Source organism: Cucurbita maxima, unplaced genomic scaffold (genome assembly GCF_002738345.1).
Source record: "Cucurbita maxima cultivar Rimu unplaced genomic scaffold, Cmax_1.0 Cma_Scf00067, whole genome shotgun sequence".
Lineage (NCBI taxonomy): Eukaryota > Viridiplantae > Streptophyta > Magnoliopsida > Cucurbitales > Cucurbitaceae > Cucurbita > Cucurbita maxima.
Window position 1 is genome coordinate 264930 of NW_019272083.1, and position 20398 is coordinate 285327.

The 20398-nt window shown below is 36.0% G+C and overlaps 1 protein-coding gene across 1 annotated transcript; it reads right to left on the reverse strand.

Annotated features, from left to right (window-relative positions):
- Positions 1 to 1697: 1697 nt before the first annotated feature.
- LOC111472181 (cysteine--tRNA ligase 2, cytoplasmic) lies at positions 1698 to 20358 on the reverse strand. The gene is made up of 10 exons (XM_023117829.1): positions 20080 to 20358; positions 19694 to 19885; positions 12412 to 12475; positions 6112 to 6273; positions 4791 to 4961; positions 4427 to 4708; positions 4213 to 4338; positions 3773 to 4006; positions 3002 to 3118; positions 1698 to 2379 (listed from the first exon to the last, which is right to left on the reverse strand). The coding sequence occupies exons 2-10, from the start codon at positions 19858 to 19860 to the stop codon at positions 1996 to 1998; spliced, it is 1707 nt and encodes a 568-aa protein (XP_022973597.1). The 5' UTR covers positions 19861 to 19885; positions 20080 to 20358; the 3' UTR covers positions 1698 to 1995.
- Between the last annotated feature and the right edge of the window lie 40 nt (positions 20359 to 20398).

Below are 20398 nucleotides of genomic sequence, written 5' to 3' on the forward strand. Positions count from 1 at the left end.
TTTGATTCATAATTGTTTCCAAACTTGTAAAAAGAAAGGAAGAATTGAAGGAGATGAAATAAGAAGAAAAAAACACACACACGGCGGCGGAGCCAACCCATAGAAGGGGAGAAAGAAGAGAGAAATACATAAAATAAAATAAAGAACGAAAAATATATTTAATTTTTAAAATTTTAAATATATTTTTAATAAAAAATATCAGATTAATTTTAAAATGTTGAAAAAATAAATATTAAATTATACAAAATACAAATTTTGGAATTGATCTAAATGTATATTTTTTATAATAAATATAGAAATTGATAAGGACAGACAATGTGTAAAAGTTAGAAAAATAATTTAGTATTATTTGCAGCAATAAAACTATTTTTATATCCAAGCTTGTGTTCATTTTCATTTTATTTTAATGAATTTCTTTTGTAACAATTACAAAAAACCACTTCCACCCTAATCTCTCTGCTCTTTGAAAAAAATATAAATAAATATATATTAAAAATATTATATTCTAATATGTTACTTGCTCCCTTCAAATATATTATTTTGAAAAATATTTTTCCAAAGTTGTATTTGAACGTAGAGAATTGTCTAAGCTGTCTCCCATCCTTACGTTCAATTCATAGAGTAATTGAAAGAACTGAAGCAAGTAATTTAAAGACCTACCGGAACTTTCTTTATATTTCTAAATTGTTACGCGAGTGAAACATTTATTCTCCAATGTGAATTAGAGCTCAAATATGAATCCAATATTAACATGAAAACTGCAATTAAGTGCGAAGGAAGTAGCCCGAAATATTGATTAACCTCGAAAGCTTGATTGACTAATCTTGAAAACCTAGAAAATCTTACAAAATTCACGATGGATCCCATTGAACATCACTAAGTATGCTTAATAAAGCTTAACCAATCATAACGAATGAAAAACTCTGCTTAATTGAATCTCAAATAGGTGTTTGGTTAGATTCTAGCCGTCCAAACATTCAGGGTGAATATTTAATTCCGTAAGACCATAATTCACAAACTACGAACTTTTATTCCAAGTTTAGGAAAGTCAAAACATCATACTTCAAGTGTGTCACTCCAAGGAAAAACCCCAAGAAAGTACAAGGATCACCTTGTATTAGATTCACAAATAGTATTTAATACCAAGGTAGGCTCTAAATTTCCGAAGAACTAAACTACAAACCTCAACTTGGAGCATAAACTTAATGTTAGCGATAAAGTTAGACAATTGGATCAAACTCAAAAGGGTAGAGGACTACTAGGAGAAAAACTAAGGCTACACAGGACCTCAGCTATTTCGAGCAAAAATAGAGAAGTTACTGCACCAAAAGGCCCAAAATTCTACCTCATCCGACCTAGTCAAGTAGAGGTGGGTTAAGCACATGTGAGTGCATCGCACGCCAACAGTCCAAGCCAAAAAAATGCTTGATTCAACCTTTTACAAGATGAAGTTAAGAGGGAAGCAAAAACCTAGGTCATCCTTTGTGAAAAACTCCACTGAAGGCAACTCAAACCTCACTCTCAAACTCTTAGCATGTACAGTTTACCTCTTAAACTTGATGTAAGCATCACACTAGTGTGCAATTCTCATTAAATCAGTGTAAATCAGGTGTATTTCCTTTGCTCAAATTTGTGTGTTGCTCATTCTCGTCCTTAAGATTTGATAAAACACTCAACCATAAAGAAAATGACGGTGATTGAGCAATCCAGTCTCCTTGGTTCATAATCAAATATTTCAAATGAAAAACCCAACAGGCAGTCAGCTGGGATTAATTTTTGGTCCCCAAAACAGCCGTATAAGATAATAATTTCTCTCGGTATCACAGTTCACAAAAATTAAAGTATATGGAACTAGAGTTCATACCTGTATGCTACACATGCTCTTCCAAAATCCTTCAGGTTTCTATATTAAGGGCCAACTTGTGTTTACAACTGGCCAACAATGTAATGTAAATCTCATCCTTCATCCCTCTCCTCAACAAATCGGATGCAACATCAGACGGGCACGGTCGCCTTATTTTCCTCATGTGGCTGAGCATCCTGTACTGCTTGTTCTTGAGCTGCCTTGTTCTGTTCAACTGCTGGTGGCTGAGCAACCTGCTGCTCTGTTGGTTTTTTCTCGGCCAATGGAGTAGACTTGTTCTGTTCAGACGGAGGAGGCGGTGGTGCCAGTTCTACAGGAACACACGGTCTCCAGACGGTCTCTTTGCCAACATCCATGAGAGCTATGCCCAAGGCAGATAGCTCGGCTCGGATTTGGTCACTTCTCGCAAAATCTTTGTTTTTCCTTGCTTGTGTTCTATCGTCGATCAATTTCAGTATATCATCTTCCACCAGGCCTGCTCTCTTAACTGCTTTGTCTTTCAACTGCTGCAAAACCTACAGGGAAAACACCTCACATCAGAAATGCAATGCATGTTCAACTAGTTGAATTCCAGCCTATAATATACAAACCTTCATCTCGTTCTTTTATTCATTCATTTATTTATTTATGTAGAGAAGACAGAAGGTTTGTTCTCTTATGATCCCAATGCTTTGAATTTTTCATTTGATCTCTTAACTTACATAAACAAATTCAGAGTTGATAAATAACAGTCTTGTTTCTTGTTTCTAATTTTTAGAAACGATAGCATTTGGTAACTGTTAATAAGTTTTAGAAACAACAAGGTCCAATCTCTTATTTCTTATTCCTATTTCAGTTTTCTTTTCCCAAAAACATAAATAACAGTAAAATTTATCATTCTTGACTAAAAAAAATGCAGCTTTGGGTTATAATTTTATTTATAAAAAAAAAAACTAATTTTTGTATAAAATTTTAAAATTTTAATTTCAAATTTCAGAAAACAAGAAACAAGAAATGTTTGCCTGCAAGATTAAAAATAAATAGGTTTGAAGTTTCAAAAATCAAAGTCTATTGACATGTGAGGGACCAAGACAATAAAAGTGTCAAGATAAATAAAAGGAGAAAAATAAATAAAACACCAAGACAGATTATATTTACTTCAGAGGAAGTAGAAGAGGATAGCAATCCTAGAACATCTAGAACTTCTCGCAATTCCTTCTTCACACTGATAAGGGCATGAATCATTGAGAGCTGTTGTTTCTTTGGTTGCTTCTTCTGATAAAATCAAAAACATGAATGGTTATTTTACATTGAACAGAGCACGAGAAGAGGCAGCGGGATAACAAAATGTCAAACGAGAATATATTTTCCCTGTAGTCAGTTTAGTAGATTATAATTATTTTAATCAATTTAACACTACACTTCAATAAATGGTAAAATTAACATATACAGAACCAAGTTGTGATCGAGAGAAATGAAAGAAAGAAAAAATTTAGAAAATAAAACCATCCAATAGATCACCCAACATCTCACTAATAAAAACAACATAAAAACTCCCAACTATGAAAACAACCCAACTACAATCAAAGCCATAAAAACAGAGCATCTAACCTGACCACAAAAATACTACCAACTCAACACTTGATACTAAATTACCAAAACCAAAAGAAACTCCAATATAATCATAAAAACCAGCCCCCTAGTCTAGCCCAATCACAAAAATGCTTACAGCAAGTAGCAAGTCTCAACAAAAATAAAAATAAAAGAAAAAATTAAAATCGACTCAATGGATTGAATTCCTTTAAATGAAAGTATTCACTCCACTGCTTATTCAAGTTCAAAATTCAATTTGATTAAATCAAAACTTCTAAACAATGGTATAAACAAATTCCCAGCATTGGAGAAGTGTCTGCATGCAAAAAACTGTACCTTCAGCGAGGTTAAAGTACTATTTATGAACTTCAGAGCTTCCTGGAAAGCTCCAGTCAATATATGTGCCGTGTTCAAGTCATCTGCCATTCTAGTTTGAAATTCGGAGCGTAGATTATTGATGCATTCTTCAGCAGCAGAGGAAACAGGATCTTTTTTGGCTGTTTTTCCCAAACCCTCAGTCAGGTTTTCCCCTTGATGTTGTAATAAAGCATCTTCACAATCTTGGAAAGTCTAACAATTAAACAAAAATGGGCCATGAGTATCAACTAAATAAATGAACTGATCATTTAGGAATTATCTATCATGAGTTAATTAATGCCACCTTGCATCACCGATTATAAACAGCGACCATGAGTTTCATTAAAAAAACTGATAATAATAAATGACAGACCATGGGACGGTAGAGGGTATTCTCAGACATTGATGGGATCACAAACCTGGTATATATAATAAATAGTATCTGATGCACTATCCAACTGAGAGACTGTGTAGTTGAGAGGAGACCGATAGTGAGCACTTATTAAAAAGTGTCTCAAAACTAATGGATGATACCTTTCCGTAATCTGCAAGTACAAGAAAAAAGTAGTAGGTAATAACAAAAACTAAACAAAAGGTAAAGAAACTTCAATATCTCCTTTATGCCCATACTACCTGGCGAATGGTGAAAAAGTTACCCAGTGATTTGGACATCTTTTCATTATTATTTGTAACATGCCCATTGTGCATCCAATAACTGATTTTACTCTCTTGGCAGGCAGCACAGCTTTGTGCGACCTCGTTTTCATGATGTGGAAAGATCAAATCAATGCCACCTCCATGGATATCAAACTTAAAAGTAAGATAATGAGCACTCATAGCACTGCATTCTATATGCCATCCTGGTCTTCCATGACCCCACGGACTTTCCCAACTTGGCTCACCAGGTTTTGCAGCCTACAAAAATTATATTTATAAAAAACACTATACAATAAATTCCTATTCCTACTTTATAGCCAAATTGATATCCGCTTTTAACCTTCCACAAAGCAAAGTCAAAAGGACTACGCTTTCTTGGATCTACAGCAACCCGTTCGCCTGCTCTATGATTTTCAAGTCTTTGTCCTGACAATTGGCCATAATTTGGAAATTTTTCCACAGAAAAGAACACGTCTCCATCAACCACATAGCCATATTCATTATTTATAATCTGCAAATTTATCAACAAAAAATCAAATAAGACAATCCAAATCAGTCAGATAAATAAACGTTAGCCCTTCATTCACATCTGGAACAAAGAAGAAATATTCATATGAAACAGCAAGATAACTAAAAGTTCATAAAATGCAAGACTCCATTGTATCTTCTAAATAGAACACTCCCTAAATTCATTTTAGAAAATAGCATCCAACTTATTGGTATCATTCATATGAAAAGCCAATTCCATTTTTATATCCATTAGTATCCATCCAAGGGTGCACCTTGAGAATACTTGAGAACAACCACCTAACACTCCTACATTTAATGCTCCCTATATTAATCAATGAATTCATTTTAGAAAATATCCTCCAACTTATTGGTATCATTCACATGAAAAGCAAATTCCACTTTTATATCCATCAGTATCCATCCAAGCGTTCAATAAATCATGTTAGAAAATATCCTCCAACTTATTGGTATCATTCACATGAAAACCAATTCCATTTTTGTATCCATCAGGCGTGCACCTTGAGAATACTTACGGACAACCACCAAACTCTCCTACATTTGATGCTCCCTAGATTAATCAATAAATTCATTTTAGAAAATATCCTCGAACTTATTGGTATCATTGACATGAAAAGCCAATTCAATTTTATATCCATGAGTATCCGTCCAAGCGTGCACCTTGAGAATACTTAAGGACAACCACTTAACTCTCCTACATTTAATAGTCAAGAAAACTGACTCCAAGTCTTCTAATATTTAATTCGCCCTCATTGGTGTCACGTGGATAGACAATCATAGCTAAAATTTCAACACACACAATCCATGCACATTTTTTTTCCACAATAATTACAAAAATAGTCATTAAAGCAAACATAGTTATATTTGGAAGAAAACACATTTAAAGAGCAGGTGGTAAACACACTACTGCAGTAACACCGGATCTCTGACCAATCATTATGCCTTCTTACAGCGAATTTCTAAACCACAATTGGCTAGGTATGGACAAAAGTTGCACGTATTCTAAAATATAAATATACATACGAGATATGGATGCATTCTGCAATTTACAGGAACAAAAATAAATAAAGTTTGCTGTTGACCTGGATTGGTGCATTTTGCTTTCATTGTTGAGTGGGTATAAAGATCCATACCTGAGTTATCATGTCCTTAATTTGTTCCAAGTGATCTGACACGCGAGGTTGGTGTGTTGGAGATAGGCACTGAAGATCATCCATGTCAGCAAGATATTCCTGGCAAAAGCGTTCACTTAATGACAGTGGATTCTCCCCAGACTCATTTGCCCGTCGAATTATCTGTTAATAGTAAGAATAGCAACCTCAAATACAGAAAAATATAATGACTAGAGATGGCCATGACTTTACTATTAGGAAAATGTAAAAATAAACAAATTAGGCAATCTAACTTCATAGCAATTGTCTCCAAGACTAACTATAATTAGACAGTTTGTAAGTTACATCACTGGCTTCGAATTACTAAAGCAAAGGAGAAACTTAATCAATCATTAGTCAATGAAAAAACATCGTGGGATGTTACCCCTTGTGCATTTATTAATTATGGTCATTGTTGCTGGACAAGGGTCCTTTAAATGAAAAATACAAACGAAAACATTTACTCTTTCAGTAAGAAGCAAATAAAAAGCTGTCCCATGTTGAGCTCAAGTAAAAAGGGCGTAAAATTAAAAATAAATAAGATCTGAACCAAGAAGAGCGACAGATCCACCTTACTTTACCCATTATGACACACGTAGCATAAATAATTGAGATTACAAAAAAATGGACAGAACAATGATTCTACGAAGTACAGTAGAAAAAAGAGTATTTAATTCCCAATATGAGGCATAGCATGGCATAGCATCAATACACTGACTTCATTAAATGGAAGTAACAAAATCTAGTTTTATTAGCACAGCCAGGAAAAAAAAAATACTAATGGTCTCCAACTAAGAGGAAGAATACGGATATGAGACAGATACAACATGACAAGAACATGATGACATGTCAATTTTTTAAAATTCTAGGATACAAACACGACAATGACACATTTATTAAAATAATAAATGCACTTATAGACTTTGAATCTCCTCTGTATAAAAATAATATATATTTTTTAAGAGGAATATATATTCTAATATAAGTTTATGCATTTATTTTCTTAAAAAATGAATTTGATGTACTTTTCTCTCCAAATTTATTGTTTTAGTCCTACATTATTTGATGTCCATATTTAGTATACTTAACAAGAGTTCAAAATGCGTCTAAACTGATTTTTTTTTTTTTTTTTTTTTTATAAGATACAATTTCATTGATGATTGAAATTTACAAGAGATGTATAATTCATGATGTTTACAAAAGACCTTCTAAATTGGCAATGAGGGAGGTATAACTATAGGAAGTAAAAATATTAGGTAGTTTGCACCAAGATATAGCTTGTTAAACAACATTGTCGAAAGGTTTTGGGTAGGTCTGTGTCTTTTCTACAAATATTCTCTTATTTCTTTCTTTCCACAGATTCCAAAAGAAAGCCAGGATGAGGTTTTTCCATAATAGGGCTTTTGCGTTCTTGAAAGGGTGGTACGTTAAGGCCATATCCAAAAAATCCTTTACCTCCCTAGGAAATGTGAGATGCCATCCAAATATATTGAGAATCGTTATCCAGAAATTCTGAGCGTATGTGCATTGCATAAACAAGTGATTTTGTGATTCGTTTTCTTTCTTGCATCATGGACACCAATTTAGAGAGAGAGAGAGTGATGTAGGACATTCTTTTTTGAAGATTTTCACTTGTGCTGATGGCTATATGCGCTATTTTGTTGAAGATGGAGGGGTGATTTTTGTTTGATGTAGGCGTATATTTAGCCTTTATAAGATTTCGCCATAAGGCCTTTTCTTCATGATGATATCTCCATATCCATTTGGAGAGGAGAGCTTTGTTCTTCTTCCTTATCCTGAGAAGACCGAGGCCTCCTTTTTCTGTTGGGAGGTTTATAATATTCCAATGAACAAGGTGTGCGCCATCTTTCCACAAGTAGTTTCTGAAAAAAAAATTCTATATCCGCGGCCACTTTTTGTGGCATTTCAAATAGAGACATGTAGTAAGTAGGGAAGTTGGATACTGTGGTTTGTATTAGGGTAAGTCTTCCGCCTTTTGAAGTATAACGTGATGACCATGTTGACGACCTTCTTTCTATTTTCTCAATATTAATCTTCAAAAAGGAAAAGGATTTGTGGTTTCCTTTTAAAGGTAGTCCTAGGTACATATTCAGTCATTCTCCCTTTTTACAACCATATATGCTCCAAATTCTTCAATGATCTCTGTGCTAATATTGATGCCCATGATCTCTGTGCTAATATTGATGCCCATCTTTTTACAACCATATATGCTCCAAATTCTCCAATGATCTCTGTGCTAATATTGATGCCCATGATCTCTGTGCTAATATTGATGCCCATGATCTCTGTGCTAATATTGATGCCCATGATCCCTTTTTTTGGAGATTGATATTTTGTCCAGAGAATCCTTCAAAGGTTTTTACTGTCTCAACCAAATCAGAAAAGAGGATTGTGTCATTTACGAACGGAAGGTGGTTGATGCTCAAGCCTTCATTACCAATCTGAAAACCTTTTATCAACCCTTCGTATTCTGCTTTTGTCAGTAGGCAACTGAGACAGTCCATTACCATGATAAAGAGAAAAAGGGATAGTGGATCTCCTTATCTTAGACCTCATGTGGCATAAATCTTCCCTCTCAGTCTTCCATTGATGATGATGGAGAAATTTGTGGATGAGATGCATTCTTTAATCCACCTTCGCCATTTTGGGCTAAAGCCTTTTGCCACAAGAATGTTTTCGAGGAAAGTCCAATCAACCTTGTCGAAGGCCTTTTCCATGTCAAGTTTAATGACTACACATTTTTTGTTTCTTTCTTTCCCTTTCATCAATGAGTTCGTTGGGCATGGGGGATGCATCAAGAATTTGTCACCCCTCAACAAAACCTATTTGTTGCCCAATTATTGTGAAGGGGGGAACCTTTTTAAGACGTTCTGATAATACCCTTGCAATGATTTTATATATAGACCGATCGTGAGGCTTATGGGACGAAAGTCTGTAACAATGCGAGCATCCAGTTTCTTTGAGATCAAACATATGTATGTTTCATTCAGGTTGCCATTAATAACTCCGTTTCGAAAAAAATCTTGGAATACTCTCATGATATCAGCTATCATAATGATCTGAGGTAAAACCATCTGGTCCTAGAGTTTTGTCGGAGCCCAAGTGCTGAATTGCCTTCCCCACCTCTTCTTCAGTGAAAATGACCTCGAGGGAGGCAACTTGCTGTTGATCAATAGGACTCCAGTCAAGATCGTGAGGAAATTCGCAGAGGGCATTGTCCCTTGTGTATAAAGACGTGTAAAAGGACACAAATTTTGATACAATTTCTTCTTCGTTTACTAAACTTTTGCCTTGTGTGGATAGAATTCCATGATGGTACTCTTTCGTTTCTTTGTAGCCATGATACGAAGGAAAAATGTGGAGTTTATGTCACCTTCCTCTAACCATCGTTTTTTACATTTTTGTCTCCAAGATTGCTCTTCATTTATTGCCATCGAAATAAGTTCTGCTTTCAAGAGCTTTTTCTATGTGTTGAACTAGTGTAATGGAGCCCGTTTCCTCCCTCAGATCAAGGAGGGAAATTTCGATTAACAGTTGGTTCTTTTTGTGGAAATGCAACCGAAAACCTCCTTATTCCATTTCTTTAGGACTTCTTTAAGTCTTTTAAGTTTGTTAATGAAACCGTGCCCTAGCCATCCACAGAGGGGAGTATTCTTTCACCAGTATTCTACCATTGGAAAAAATTTAGAATGGTTCAGCCACGTATTCTCAAATCGGAAGGGTGAAGGGCCCCATTTACAGCAACCCATGGAAAGTAGAATGGGATAATGATCAGATGTAGGTCTATTCAGTCTTTGAACCCAGTGTTACTGAATTTTCCAAGGAGGCCTTCTGTGGCAAGAAATCTATCGATGAGTGTTAAGGTGGGTGGAGATCTATTGTTTAACCATGTATAGAGTCCATTACTAAGGGGAAAGTCAATGAGTTCGGCTTCTCTTATGAAATTGTTGAAGTGTCTCATGCTTTTGGTGGCTTTTCCACTGGATTGAAATCGCATGCCAAAAGTCAATTCTCTGTACATAAGCATGATAGATCCTATAATTTCTGCCAAAATGTCTTTCTTGATATCTACGGGGGCCATAGATTCCTATAACCCAAAAACTGTAATTATCAGCCAGTGTAATATGCGTGGTTAAGGTGTATAAGCCTTTGGTGACTTCTGAAATGGTCAAAGCTAGGTCGTTCCACATGATTAAGATCCCCCCTGATAAACTGAAGCATCCAAAGCTGACCAACCAATATGTGTGGCACTCCAGGATTTAAGTACCCAGCGATCAACATAATTCAATTTTGTTTCTTGAAGAATAACAATAGTGGGATTGTATTTGAGGAGAAAGGACTTGATTAAGGCTCTCTTTTGCCAATCTCCCAATTCCTTAACATTCCAAGAGATAATAATCATAAGAGGTATTGACCTCCCAATTGTGATTTGCTCGATTTCTCATAACTGATGTTTGAAAGAAGGCTAGCAATTTCCCTAGTTAGTTTACCTGATTTCTTGGTCGTAGTGAGCTTCTTTTTCCCAAATGGTATAGCCATGATGCACATGTGGTGCTCTTTTAGCCATGGTGCCAAGATTTGGATGACTCTTGTTGGTGTGAGTGTTGCTGATATTGAGGTGGCCTCTTATACCTCGGTTTCATCCTGCTTTCCTTGAAAAAGAGTGCCAAGCTTTGTATCCACAAAGGTTGATCTCTAGCAATAGGTGAGAAATGTTGGCCTTTTCTGCGGTGGGGGATGGTGGGGCGGTGGAGAGGGGCAAGGGGCTAGATGCATATTCATCGTCTGATTCTTGGTCAATGCCAACCGTGGAGAATTTTGTTCCTGAGGTGAGGAAGGTTTTTTGGTTATTTATGATGATGGCATGTTTTTCTGGGGATATTGTCACAACTTGCAGGTCGGGGATAAGAAGTGGTATAGTAGATAGAGTTTTGGAGTTTGGTGTAAAGTAGGGTGAGGGGTTGGTGGCCATTGGTTTATGTGTGGGGAGGCTATGGGTTTATAGGGCATGGAAGATGGGGAGGGTGGCGGAGTATGGTTTGGTTGGGGGGTTGGCCTTTTTTTTAAGAGGAGTTGGCTTGGAAGGTATGGGGCTGTCCATGGCAGGTGGGTATGGTCGTTACCTTTTTGGGGCTTTGTGGTATGACCATAGACTTATGTGTAAATTTGGTGTTGAGTCTTGTTGTACTTGAGAGGCCCCTTTAGGTGTTGTTTCTCAGTGGTTTGACCAACGATGTGGTCCAAGAATGCCGCATGAAGTATCTGTAATAAACTTGGTATCCTCTGGGGTACAAAATCTTTTCTGTTCTTGTTCAGTGCTTGTTCAATCTTTTCTTTGCCTTCCGGATTTTTCATGTGCCCATCAGTGCGTTGGTATTTTAGTGGACAGCAAGGAATAGTTTCATGTGTTGTCAATGATTTTAGTTTTTTCTATTTTAGTGGATAGTAAGGAATAGTTTTTTTTTTTGGGGGTCGTGGGATGTGCAGGTGTCTTTGTAGAAGGAGCGGCTGTCATCATGGTCTTATTCGGTCGGAGGAGTGGCTAGCGGGTTCTATCATTGTGCAGCGATTCAAACGCGACTCTTCTCTTCCAAAGTGTTGTTCGCAAACCTTCGTCTTCCCCACCCTGGCACAACCCCAAAGGTTGCGACTCTAAGTCTTCCAGAGGTCGTGATTCTTCACCTTCTTCATCTTCTGGAGGTCGCGACTCTTTGCCTTCCTTAAGGAGACAGCGACGGTGGCACCAAGAGGCCGGCTTCAGATGTCATGACTCTCTCTTTCTCTTTCTCTCAACTCTCTCTCTCTCTCTCTATCTCTTTCTCTCAACGGCTAAATTTAAGCTTTTTTTTCCTTTGATTCAATTTTTTGTGCTTTTTAGGTCTGCAATGTGTTCACTACCTAAGCAGGACCGGAAAAACTGACATTTTCCATCACTGAGTGACGAATCAGAAACTAAAATATAAGGCCTCCAATCATATGGCCTTACTGGGTGTATCAGAATAGACAAACTAAATCCAGCAGAGATACATGGCATGGTTTAGATTCGAGAAAAGAGAAGATAAGTTTCAGGATGATCAGCTGTAAGGGAAATCTCACTTCAAATTGGCTTATCCCAAGACTGTATCAGGTGGAAAATTCTCTAATAGAAGAAAAGAAAAAGATAGAACTCTAAGAAATCATCCCTGCACAAGTAAATCATTGAGCATGTGTGTGTAATTCTTGTTCAATGTAAGACGAGTGCTTGTGTAATTCTACACTCACCTTGTCATCGACATCAGTAAAGTTCCGCACATAAGTAACTTCATATCCCAGGTGCATCAGATACCTGCAGGGATATTGTTACCAAGTTACAGACAATTTTGAACCATTCAATAAAAAATAAATAGTCTGAACTGCAAAACAAATCACCCAAAATGCAGAAGAAGTCCAACATGAAAACAGAGTCCAACATTCAATCAGCAGTTTAAATTATAGGTCATGCTTCACTTTCATGACGAATCAGAAAATACTAAAATTTGAAATCTCTGTTTTATTATAAATATTCAGACAAAAAAAACAACCGAAACGATTCGCTTTGCATAGGTATATAAAATATTTCATGTCAATAGATCAATATGTGAGAAATCAAATATCCCAGTCTCTTTTTTCTTTTATTAATCGAGGTGTCATTACAAAAAAAAAAAAAAAAAGAATACAAAAGAATACAAAAATAAAGCCCAAACAGAAAGAGTCAAGCTACAAAAAGGAGCTTTGAGTAGGCAATATAAGAACCAACGGGCAATTACTTGACATAACCACCAAGGCCCAAAGATAATCAATTATCTCAGTTAGAAAAACATTCACCATTTTAAGAAACGTTTATGAGGAAGAAAAGATCTGCACATTCAGGAAGTTTATCAGAAATTATTGAGCCTTACAGAATGCCAAAGAAAACATGCATTTAGCAAGAAAAATGCCAAAGGCATGATAAGGAATCACTTCAGGGAAAGTAAGATTCAGATTACCAAGACAAAAATTCTTGTTTCAGATTCGAATCACTCCACAAGCAAGATTGATCATTCAAGTTTGAATGATTCTAAACATGCAACCTAAACTACATAGAATTGCAAAGAAACTAAATGCTCTTTTTACTACATTTTTTAAGTCTACTTTACAAAGACAACATACATGGCTTTATATAGCCTCAAAATGAAGACCCTTAACTTTCCACACGGCATTCCAAGAGTGGTAACTTTCATATCATATGATCATAATTAGCCACTATGTAAATGTAACCTTAAAAAGATAATAATAAAAAGTCCTAAAATACATTAATGAAATACAATAACTTTAAATTATCGTCCACCCAAAATTTGTACCCATCTGAGAATAAATGAAACTCATCTTCCTTGAAGTTCATATTGCATAATTGAGATGTCTAGGTTCTTATCATATAGCCTCACATTAGCATCTCACTTTCATATTCCCACTCCAATATCTTTACGTTCCAATCAAGCATCATTGAAATTTTAGTGTGGCACCTAATTCGTTTGAACAAATTAAATCACCACTAAAAAGATGCAAAGGTGTATCTTCGCTTCTTCATCCCTCCCCGCTTGGACTTGCACAGTTTCTTCAATACTACAAGCACCACAAACTATTTTATAGAACAACAAAGAACCAGGTTACCAGGAACAGTTGTTCTACTACTTATCCGATGCTTAGCTAAACAAAAACAAAAAATAATAACCAAACAGTTCCAATAAGGCGTCAATTTTGGTGTTCAGTCTCAAATATCTAGGATTTGTACTTGAAGATCTGCAGTGCGAAAAATCTGATTAAGTTTAATATAAAAGCAACCAAAGTTGCAATTTTGTTTTAGTATTTGAAATCTAATCCAAGTTGCAATCTTTATTTTAGTATTTGAAAGACTTCGACCACTGTTTGCTTATGAAGTTCAAATCTTGGACTACTTGGCAATACAACATATGGTAGCTTGTCCTGACTGTTGTTGAAAAACAAGCTGGAATAATTTCTCTTTATTTATTTATTTATTTATTATTTTTTTTTTTTTTTTTCAATTGAAACAAAAGATTTTGTGGACAAGATAAAATTTACCGAGGAAAAAACCCCCTATACAACTAAACACAGCCACAAAATATTTTAAAGAATGACCCCCTCACATCAATGAAGCTTTTGACAGAAGTTGATGAACTCCTTTTCCACCTCCAAATGATTGATTAGTCTGTAATCCTTCAGAGCAGATCACTAGGATTCCTTTCTTCAACTGGAAACCCAAACAAGTAGATTTTTCATCCCCATTTAGGTTAAATTAAAAAAAATACCCTTGAGTTTTTCCCTCTGTTTCAAAAATACCCTCTTCTTTCAAAAGTTACAATATTACCCCAACCTTTCATAGATGTTTCAAAACTACCAATGGAGTAAAAAACCAATTAGAATGTTCGACAAAAAATTGAAGTGTCTAAATTTCATTCCTTCAAACTTAACCAAGCATGTGTACTACTCATTGCCAGGTTGTTCTAGCCATAGCCACGTCCATTTTTCCATCCTAGTCATTGGTGCAGCGTTTGGACACCAAAATGGTATGAAATCAAAGTAGCTCGGGTACCAAATGATATGAAATCAAAGTAGCTCCAATGCCAAAATGTTATGAAACCAGTTTTGGGATCTAAAAACCATGTGGAAGAACGGAACTCATAGAACTCAACCTCAAAATCCATAAAAACGCATTTGAAAATCAACCAAAGGAAAGTAAAAATCGAATATCGCTGTAAATAAGATCATTCCTTATTTGACATTTCAATCACTCCATAAGAAAGTTTGATCAAGTCAAGCATAAATGAATCTATGCATACAACCTAAACCACATAGAATTTCCAAGAATCATAGTTTCAAGCTAAACAAAAGCACAAAGGCTCTTTTTACTAAATTTCCATTCACAAGTCCCCTTTTACAAAAGGAATTAGCTAAGCTATATATATAGCCTCCAAATAAACCCTAAATTGTGACCTATTGGCAATTTAAGGATTGTAATTCCAAGCACATGAATGTCATATCAACCATTAACTCTACAGTAACCTAAAAATTATAAATGGAAGGTTTAAAGCTGAAATTACAATAAAAGGAGCCATAAATCCTAGATAGAAGTCTCTTGGTCAGCCTTCAAAATCTTGTGACCATCCAAGAGAAAATGAAGTCCCACTTAAAATATTTTGAAGCCATTGTTCCATCAATGAAGATTGATTCTTCTTTAATGAAGCATGAGTTGCACTTGAGTTCATTAAATGCAACCTAATTTCAACTTTAAATGTGACTTGACTTCATTTAATGTAAACTTGAGTTTAACTTCATTTTGTCATGAATGAAGTTCGAGTGCATTTAATGCAACTCAATTATGTTGTAAACTTGGACAACATCTAGGAAGCACGAACACTTTGTATTTGACAGAGTGTCTATGTTGGACACGAATACATCCGAACACGTGTCTGACATAAAAAATTGTGAGCCCCTTTTTATTATTTTAAAAATTTTGGACGCGTGATAGAACACATCATAAGCATGTCATTCAAAAACCCAAACCTTTCAAGTAGTTGATGGCAAAACAGTCGTGTTAGAAAAAGTAGTCAACGGTGAAGTCCATCAGCGGTAAAGGGAGAGAGATTGAACGAAGGTGGGGAGAGATGGAGGGAAAGTAGAAAGTAAGGAGGGGAGGAAAAGAGTGTTTTGGGGTTAGCATTCTTTTTCTTTATTTATAAACTTTTTTATAAATCTTATTTTGTGGGCTTTTATTGGGTTCTTCGTGGTTTGGGCTTTGTTCTTCATAATGACTTGTTGGATTTTATGTAGATTTAAATTTTAAAAAAAATCAACGACCAATTAAATTTTTGTTCACTTTTTTTTAGTTTTGATTGTTCTTAATAGTTATCAAAACTAAAATATTTTGAATTTGATTTTTAATATTATTTAATAAAAAAGTTCAAGAAAAAGTAATGTATCCCCGATGTGTCTATGTCCTACATTTTTATGAATTGGCATGTCACTATGTCTATGTCATGTTGTATCTGTTTTCTAGTTTGTGTAATGTCTATGTCCGTACTTTTTTAGGACATCATTCTTGAAATCTTCTTTGAAGTTCATATTGTATAATTGAGATGTCTAAGTTCACATCAATTTTCTACTCCAATGATAGTTTCCAAACATTTATGAAAGGTCGACAGCAATATTGCAACCTTTTAAGGGTATTTTTTAAACAAATGGCAAAGTTAAAGGGTATTTTTTTATAATTCATCCTTATTTCTATCTAAGAGACTCCAAGGAATGACTTAACCACCCTATCACCATCAACATCCTTCCATCATACATCGAACAGTAGTAGAGAATCCTTATGAGCAAGCCATGTATTTCTTTCCTTAGCCCTTTTCACTCAAGAGAAGATGAATTACCTAATCCATACCATTCAACATATGAAGTTCAAAGAATAAAGATACTCCTTGAGCTATTGCCATTTTTTCTTTGAAAACTATAATTTTAACATACTAGCATGAGTTATAACTTGACTATCCGACACCATCAACATCCCTCAATCATATAACCAACAATAGAAGGAAAAAAATTCCTTACGACTAAGCCACGTATTTTGATACTTTTTTTTATAAGAGACAATTTCATTGATGATTGAAATTTACAAAAGGGATGTATAATTCATGGTGTTTGCAAAAAACCATCCCAATTTGCAATAAGGGAGGTATAACTATAGGAAGTAGAAGTACTAGACAGTTTACACCAAGATATAGCTTGGTAAACAAAATAGTCGAAAAATTTTGTGTAGGTACGTGTTTTTCTACAAATATTCTCTGATTTCTTTCTTTCCACAAATTCCAAAAGAAAGACATGATGAAGATTTTCCATAATAGGGCTTTTGCATTCTTGAAAGGGTGGTACGTTAAGGCCATATCCAAATTTTCTTTACCTCCCTAGGAAATGTGAGATGTCATCCGAATATATTGAGAATCATTGTCTAGGAATTCTGAGGATATGTGCACTGCATAAACAAGTGGCTTTATGATTCGTTTTCTTTCTTGCATAATGGACTCCAATTTGGAGAAAGAGTGATGTAAGGCATTCTTTTTTGGAGATTTTCACTTGTGCTAATGGCTTTATGTGCTATTTTCCAAAGGAAGAACTTCACCTTTTTAGGCTGATGTCCTTTCCATACTGTCTTTGCTAGCATGGGATTTATTGCTTCTACTTTTTCCCCCAGGTCCATCATCAAGGATTTTGTAGAAAAGACCCTGTCAGCGTTAGGGAGCCAAGTTAGTGAGTCTGCTTTGTTTGACAATACCACAGGGCAAGGTCAAGGCTTAATTCAACGCACTCCGTTGCTTCATTATCCTTTAAATTCCTACCAAGCTTCAGGTCCCAAAATTTGTTGACAACATTCCACGTTTCTTTAATCGTGGCTTTTTTGCTATGAGAAAGCCTATACAAAAGTGGATACTTCAAGGCTAGCATGGCGTTTTCAATCCATAGGTCTATCCAAAATAATGTGCTTCCCATCACCCACCTTACAGCGAGTTCGATTGTGATGAGGTTTTGATGTTTCTTTATGAACTTCCAAGGCCCTTTTGTAGAAGATGGAGGGGGCTGATTTTTGTTTGATGTAGGAGTATATTAGCCTTTATAAGATTTCTCCATAAGGCCTTTTCTTCATGATGATATCTCCATATCCATTTGGCGAGGAAAGCTTTGTTCTTCTTCCTTATCGAGAGAAGACCGAGGCCTCCCTTTTCTGTTGGGAGGTTTATAATATTCCACCAAACAAGATGTGCGCCATCTTTCCACAAGTAGTTTATGAATAATCTTCCTGTATCTGCGGCCACTTTTTGTGGCATTTCAAATAAAGACATGTAGTAAGTAGGGAAGTTGGATATTGTGGCTTGTATTAGGGCGAGTCTTCAGCCTTTTGAAGTATAATGACCATGTTGACAACCTTCTTTCTATTTTTTCAATAATAATCTTCCAAAAGGAAAAGGATTTTTGGTATTTTGATACTTGAGAGGAGAGGATAACCATAGGATCAACCTCCAAAGATTCATGAGGGAGTCATTAGAAATGGGATTCATGAGGAAGTCATCAAATGTGGGTCTATCAAGGCTTTTCTATTTTGGGGCTGTGAATGTTCTCTATCTACTCCTCAAAAGCCAACAAAAGGAAGTGTTTCCATTTCCTCATACGGGTTCAAATTAGTCCACTGCTTGACAAATCAATCAAAAAAGAAGTCACAAATCAGCCTAATTAAGTGTTCATACTTTTGTTATGAAGAAGAGGAACACCTAGAAGGCTTCTTAAAAGGCCACCTAACTGCATTGTGATCCTTTATTTTCGCTCAAGCATCTGAACAAAGACTAAGTAAGAGCGCCCAACACAAGCCAAAAACTAACAAGAAGACCGTAAATCCTACAATCTATGAAAAAGATGTGACGACCAAAGAGAATTTCATATACAAGGAAAAGTTCCTTTCACAACTTCTTCAACGATAAGAAAAATCAAACACAAAATACGAAAGATAATAATACCACTTGAAGAACCCTCAGCAATTGAACACATCCATGCAATGTGATTGGAAATCCAAATGAACTACATACCACGGCAGAGAGTTTATTTCTCACAAAATGGCCCAATTTTGAATTGTTTTAAGAACCAAATCCACAAGAAAGGATTGTTTTCTCCTAGCCACTATCCCATACATGTACGTATTTCCAATTGAAATTTTCATGAAGCAATTGTTTTTCGTTAAGGGCCACAAGGTGGAATGCTTTGAAGTGCATCTACTCAAATGTGAAATACTTCGAGGTGCATCTACTCAAAAATTATTGCTACAGCCATTTTGGGTGAGAGATCCAATGGTCATCAATTCTCCACTGTTTTCCATTCTAAAATGTACCGCATTGTTCCTTCATAGGATTAATTTTGATCCAATGGCTTCATGGGGTGGAATTCTATATGATTTTTGGAACAAGCCTCTAATGGGAGACTATCTAGAAAATATCACGCTGATATTAGATTTGGAAAATATAGTTAGTCCATCAATCATTCAATTTGGAGAATGGAGAAAGTTGTGGCATATTGGGTGCTTGGGTGGTTTCAAGGGCCGTGTCTGTTTGTTTTAACTTCCCTATTCAGGAAATGACTCCAAACACTACATATATATGCACCATGATCTAACTTAACATCTTTCTTACAGAGGATTCACTTATTCCTTTACCTTTTCCTGCAATTGTTTCTTTTTTCCTCTGTCTCTAGGTAACATTGTTCAAGCTGAAAGCTAATAAGTTTGTTTTCTCTTGTGATTATGGAAAACTACGAGGTTTGCTTGTATATTCTGAAAACCAATGCAAGCAGTATTGTATGCCAACAATATACATAGAACTCCCAGAACCTGGAAATCCAGGCTTTGTCTACAATCGCATTATCCAAGAGACCAAACAAAACTCGCAAATGCAATCACTTGACATAGAGATACGAATGCACGAAAGTAGTAAACCTGTAGAGGACGTCAAAGTTGACAGCGGCACGGGCATGGCCGATATGGCTGAAATCATAGGCTGTGATGCCACAGACGTACATGCCAACCTTACCAGGCTCCTTCGTGGTGAATACTTCCTTTTGCTGCGTCATCGAATTGTACACCCTAAATTCCTCTTTCGCCATTTCGACGGCAGACAAGAAACTGAACCTGGATACGATAACAAAGAGGGAATTATTCAAATTTATGTCTACCACGATTTTAATCTAAAAACTCATCGATGCTGAGACTGTTCTTTCAAGCTACTCCTCATTTATGTCACTCCCAAGTCTTAACTTTGAGTTTTTCTAATCGTTCAATTCGATTGGAAAAGAGAAAGACATAGATTGAGAACGAGAGAATACCGGTAACAAGAGAATAGAAAAACAGTGCAAACTCCAATGAAGGAGGCGGCGGTGGCGGCGGCGGCACGATCGAGAGAGTAACGACAGCGTCGGCACGTGCAGGAAAGGAATTACGGAGCGGCAGGAGTTGGTAAAAGAAAAAGGGGAGCCGACTCCGGCGTCGGCGTTGCAGAAGAAGAACGAGCGAGGGCTGGGGAAAACGCGGAGAAGGGAGAGCGCGTGAGAGACGAAGGAGCTTGAGTAAGTAAGTTTTCCCCCTCCTCTATTTTCTTTTATTTTATTTAACATGGTAAGCTCAGTTATTGGGCTTTTCAGGAAA